The 6,000-nt window shown below is 26.7% G+C and overlaps 1 protein-coding gene across 1 annotated transcript in view; it reads left to right on the top strand.

The window, feature by feature from the left end:
- Positions 1–1,099: 1,099 nt before the first annotated feature.
- LOC114128589 (nuclear pore complex protein Nup88) overlaps positions 1,100–6,000 on the top strand; it is a 35,632-nt gene continuing 30,731 nt past the window's right edge. The window contains exon 1 of the mRNA XM_050199621.1: positions 1,100–1,420. Coding sequence (XP_050055578.1) covers positions 1,217–1,420 — 204 coding nt within the window. The 5' untranslated portion in view covers positions 1,100–1,216. The remainder of the gene's footprint in view (positions 1,421–6,000) is intronic.

The raw sequence follows: 6,000 nt of genomic DNA, 5'->3' as shown, positions 1-6,000 counted from the left end.
TTGTGGTTATACATTTTTAAACTATATTTTGTCTTCATTATAAATAATTTTATATTATTAGGTATTATATTTTAAAGTCTTAAAATTTAAAAAGAAAATTTTTTATAAATTTTTTTCTAACAAATATATAGTTATAACTTTTTATAATTTTAAAAATGTTGTCAAAATTATATAATTTTAAAAGCTAGTTATATATTATAATATATTATTATATTTTGGTTTAATAATTTGATATTTTTTTAATTGGTAAATGAAAAATGTATCAGAAATTTGTATTCAATTTAAAACACTTACCCACCGAAAATCTTTTTTTTACATTGATAATAATAATATTAAAAAAAAAAAAACTAAAATTAAAAATGTAAAAATTAAAATTAATTTTATACAATTTTATGTTACATAATATTAATTTAATTACATAGAAAAATAAATTTAACAAATTATGAAAAAACTGTTATTTACTACATTTCAATATGCAATAGCAATCAATAATGTGTAATTTAGAAATTATAGAAATTATTCAATTTATCAATCCCATGTTCAATAGGTAAATATGTGGTAAAAAATAATTTACAATAATTAAAGAATAAACTTGGGCCATGGCCCATGAGGATTAAATATAGGTAAATTATATTTTAATATACATTACGATTATAATATTCAATGTAAGCATTTCTAAACAAGTTTTGAAAAAACTAATGGGCATATTTATTATTGAAATGTAAATATGTTCAGTGTTTTCATAAATAGGTATAATAATTTAATTAGTACCTAGTTACCCTCAAATCCACTCACCCAAAACGGCAAAACACCTCTCTGTTTGTCATTAATTGTTCCTAATGTGACATTAGGAATGTCTTAATATACACATAATTCATTGTATATTGTATATTTATATTATAGAAGTTTCAAAGTTTGTGTATAATAATAAATAATAGGTTTATGATTATAAACACAGAAGGTACCTACTACCTAGGAAGTATACTACTAATCTCGCGCGCTTTTTTTAATGAAAATGTGAGCCGGTCTAAGTGGTAACACTGATTTTTAGCTTATCACAGTCGCCGGAGAACCAAATTCACGTGTGATAAACAACGTTATTTTTTGTATGAGATAAAATTCATAAAATCGCGTTTTTCCGTTTGTTCTTTTCAAATCCAGTTTATCGTAATATTTTTTTTTTACCATACGTTATTTCATCACTTGTGCCCTCAAAATGCCTTCCATTACAGACATGTTAAACTTAAACAAACTGGAAATGTTCCAGACCATGAGAAAGGTATTAGAAACCGATGGTGCAAACATCGTTCGAAATCTTATAGCATACAAAGATCAAATATTGTATATTTGGAATCCCGACGAATGCTGTTTGTATTCACTACTATTGAATACAGTTCATGAGGAACATCCTTTATATCAAGTAAGAAACCAATATTAATAATAGTGTTAAGCTTATCTTATTGTGTGTTTAACGTAACATGTTATGTTTACTAAATAGTAGATTTGCTCAATGATTGTTATTTCCCATAAAGGAATGCTTCAAAACTACTATTTATTATTATTAAACGATATGACTATAATATATTAATTGGATGTAGAATTATTAATAGTTCTACTATTGATATCCTATAGTCGTACCCTATTGTAGTAGGTACAATTTCAAACATAGTTATTTTTTTAAACACAGTGAAGTGTTTCAATTTAATATACAATATATTTATACCTATATATTATTTAAAAAATTATAATAAATGTTTTTTTGTTTTTAAATGAGATTTATATGAATATTACCTACAGTACACAATTTCAATAATTACAGTAGACTAACCGTGTTAGACTTTGCTTGATCAGTGTACCTATGGTATTATAATATTTGAGGACAAGTGGATACATATTATAAATGATAAAACTGGCTTAATCGCTTTATGATATTTGTTTATTTGTCTTTAATAATAACCTTTAAGTATTTTATTATAATACTAAGTACATCATTGCGTTAGTATTTAAATAAGTTATTTTCGCTTATAAATAATAAGTACCTAGGTAATTTTTAAACATTTTATTATTATAATTCAAAATGTAGGTATGTAAATTTTATTTTAAATATGGAATACAATAAAATAATGTACATGTCACTTGTAGAAATCTTTCATATCATCAAACAAAATTATAATGTTGTCAATAATTTAAATAATATGCATATACTTACATTATTGATGCTTCAATAATTTATATTAATTTATTAGTATTCTAACAATGTTAATAGTTAAATAACCTTAATATGGATTGTTTTATTTCACAGATTAATAATTAGGTGTACTAAGTTGCTTTTAAATATTTTTCTTAAAATGTAACACCTAAATTATAAATCATGTAGGTAAACAATGGTAGGTACACCAATTACAATGACATGTTATTACTTATAATAGTAGCCGTAAAATACATAACCCCAAAGTATAATAATTTCTTTGTACAATTATTGGTTAACAGTGGTTATATAATAAAATACTACTATAAGTTATACCAGCTATTGCTTTATATCTATAACTTATGGCTATAAGTTATTAATAATTTCAATAAAACATTATTAATTTATATTCATATGCTATTCCAATTCCAATTTTAACTTTTTACAGAGTATTCATTGAATTATATTTATGTTAATTAGTGGTGTTGGACTATGAAAAATATTTAGTCTGGGAAAACTATTGGACTGTGCTAAAATTTGTTTTGATCTAAATATATATTTAGGATATAAGTGCATGCTAATTTTGAATTCATACAAAAAAGGTTGTCCCCAAATTGGTAATTAGTTAGTAAACTAACTCATATTTTGCACTTATAAGACAAAATATAGGTAATATTCAATTTAAAAGAAAAATGTATATAGTTTTTATCTAATAAATTACCGGATGAATTAATTTTATTTACCTATCTCAATATCTATAATGTCAACATTAATATTATTCAATACCTTTTTCTTAATAGTCCTAAAATAGAAATATCTAATTATAATTATGAAAATAAAGTGCGGTCAGTACATACAGTTATAACTTTATGATATATATGGTATTTGTATTGGAGTTTTTGGTTGAAATTATTATAAATCTTAACATGCTGCTTGATCTTGAAATAATATAAATCATGTAAAACCTCATACATGTCTTTACTCCATTTTTAATTATCTAATGAAATGCTCAATCTTAAAAGAATCAAATTTAGGTGTTTATTTTCCAATCAAAGATGTTTTTCTAAAAGTCTATGACTACTAAGATCTTAAATTTATTATTTGTATTTAAGGTAGCATAAATAATTACTTAATGTTTAATAAATCAATAATGAACTATTGTCCTTTAATATGTAATTTAGAGACTCTTGATTGATTAACTAATGAACCATTAAATTAATTATTTGTTGATGAAATCCATTAGTAAGTATAAATACTAAATAAATTAATGTACTTAACATTTTTTCCCAGTAAATAAACATATGTTTATAGTATGAACACATTTGAATACCTAATTGAAATTTTGATTAATATAGATATATTATAGTTAGACAACAGTGCCAGCATGGGTTTTAAGGGGCCTTTTGCTACTCCTTCCTGGGAGTTTTTATTTGTACCTACTTTAATATCTCATATATGACATTCAGGATGGCTTTTAATTTTATCATTAAATTAAATTCTATACATTTGGAACATAATAGTAATTATAAAGAAACAATTATTTAAAAAAAAATTCTCTTAGAAATACAGTTGCTTTAAGCTTAACTAAATTATGTCCCTCAAGGTTTCAAGAAAGTATTAAAAAAATTAAATTGCTATCACTGAAACTTTAAATTATATTAAAATTATTAATAATAAAGACACATTAATTAAGTATGTGTATATTTTTAGTTTTTTAACTACTCTAGTTTTTAGTTTATTCAAGGTTAATTACAAAATATTTGGTTAATATAGAACCAGTCTCTGATAAACAACAATATGCAGGTCGTGGGTGTTGATTTATTTGTAGCACAAAAACATGTACCAAAGTTGACTGATATAAGTTCATTTGATAAAATAGTGAATGAAGTGAGGTTTTTATATCTTTATGAAAGACATAAAACAGCATTTTGATAATGTTCCTATTGAATTTGTGTTAGGTACTTAGAATTTCTTTTAAACAGACTTTAAGATAACATTTTTTTGGTTGATTGATAATTATAACACTATATTTTTTTCCATGTTGGACTCTTATTAACATTATCATTAAAATTGTGTTTTTATAAAAATAATTAAGATGCTTTTTTCATATTTTCTCTAAATTCAAGAAATTTAAAGAGATGAAATTACCGAGTATCTAAATCAAAAAGTTCTATGAGTAATTTGTGGAGAATATTGTTGACTATTAATATTTTATTATTATACATTATTAATTTTTTTTTAGTGTGTATATAAGGTTATAAGTAATTTTTATTTTGCCCCGGATGTATTTTATACTGTAGACGCGCTTGTAGGCTGGTACATTTTCTATTGTTTAGGTATGTATATTAAATATAGAACATTAAAATAATGATTTTATATTTTATGTTCAGTTTTAATGATTGTAAAATGTATTGGTATGTCCTCAATTTTTTTACTATACAACAAAATAATTATTTGTTGATAATTAAAAAACAAAATTTCCAAGATTTAAAACTTAAAAAATATGCACATACTTTAATCACATAAAATAAATAATGCAAAACTAGATTTATACGTCTAAATATTTAATTTACACGAAACATTTACTACCTATACTTAATTTGATGAAACTTATGGTTAGTTTGAGTTCCGATTAAATAGGTTTAAAATAAATAACAATAAATTTAAAAAATATACCTTCTATCATCACATTACATTACACCTTTTTGGAAAGCCTACATAATTTTCTATTATAATCTGAAACACATCTCCGACTGACTATGGCTGTGTTGTGTATACAATATGTGTATATATTATATATATATATATATATATATATATATATATAATTCTACGTTTAGTAACAATAATAATAATATCCATTAATTTGCAAATTTACAGCGCCGCTGGTTGTTCCGCTTGCAGACCCCCGCCGCTACAGTGATGTGGCACTATGGTACCAGTAGAGAAGGCGGCGGGGACGTTCTTCGCAAAAGTACCATTTGGCGTTGATTCCTCTGCCGTTTTTCCTCGGTTTCCGTTTAGCGGCCATAAATCGGCATGAAATATAAGTTCCTATTCGGAATCGCGCAATATAAACACGAGCCGTTAACACAAACGCGATCGCGGGGACGATGACTATATACGCATCTTCTCTCGCCCCCTCCTCACCGACAACCACCCATCACGCCATGGTGTGTGCCACCACTTCACAGGACTAAGGGGTTTTACTTAACAATTATCATAAATATAAACAGGCCCGAACTTCCCTCGACGACAACTACTACTACCACCATCACTATTACTACTCCGACTACTACTACAACTACTACGACGACCAAAGATGCGGTTTATCTTTTGAGGCCATTGTTGAGTTTATATATGTGTGTGTGTGTGTTTGAGTGGAGCGTAGGAAAAATGGAATAATAAATTGCCATTATCGCTCCCGATTGTTCCTTATATTATATTATGTGTAATTATGTATATAAGTCCGCGGCCGCGGGTGTTTCTTCTTCGCGTCTCATCCTTTTCCTTTTCCTGTCGGCCGCCGCCACAGTCGTCGTGGTTGGAATAAACCGCTAGCAGCAATGTCGTAGGGAAACGTCTTCGTCCGGCTGTTGAATTATCGTTTATTACAATCCTCTTCTTATTATTCGGCGGCTTGGTGTACCTTCCCTCTCGCACCTCTTGTGCTTGCTAGTCGTCATTCTCTCGACCAAAGCACAGACCTCATGCACGCAAAACGGCTCTATTAATGCTAATATACACCCCCATGGAAGAAACGGGCTCGGTTCGCACAATGGTATTTCACGAAAACGTCGCTGCCCGCCCAA

This window comes from Aphis gossypii, chromosome 2 (genome assembly GCF_020184175.1).
Source record: "Aphis gossypii isolate Hap1 chromosome 2, ASM2018417v2, whole genome shotgun sequence".
Classification (NCBI taxonomy): Eukaryota; Metazoa; Arthropoda; class Insecta; order Hemiptera; family Aphididae; genus Aphis; species Aphis gossypii.
This window is presented reverse-complemented; position numbering and strand designations above follow the sequence as displayed.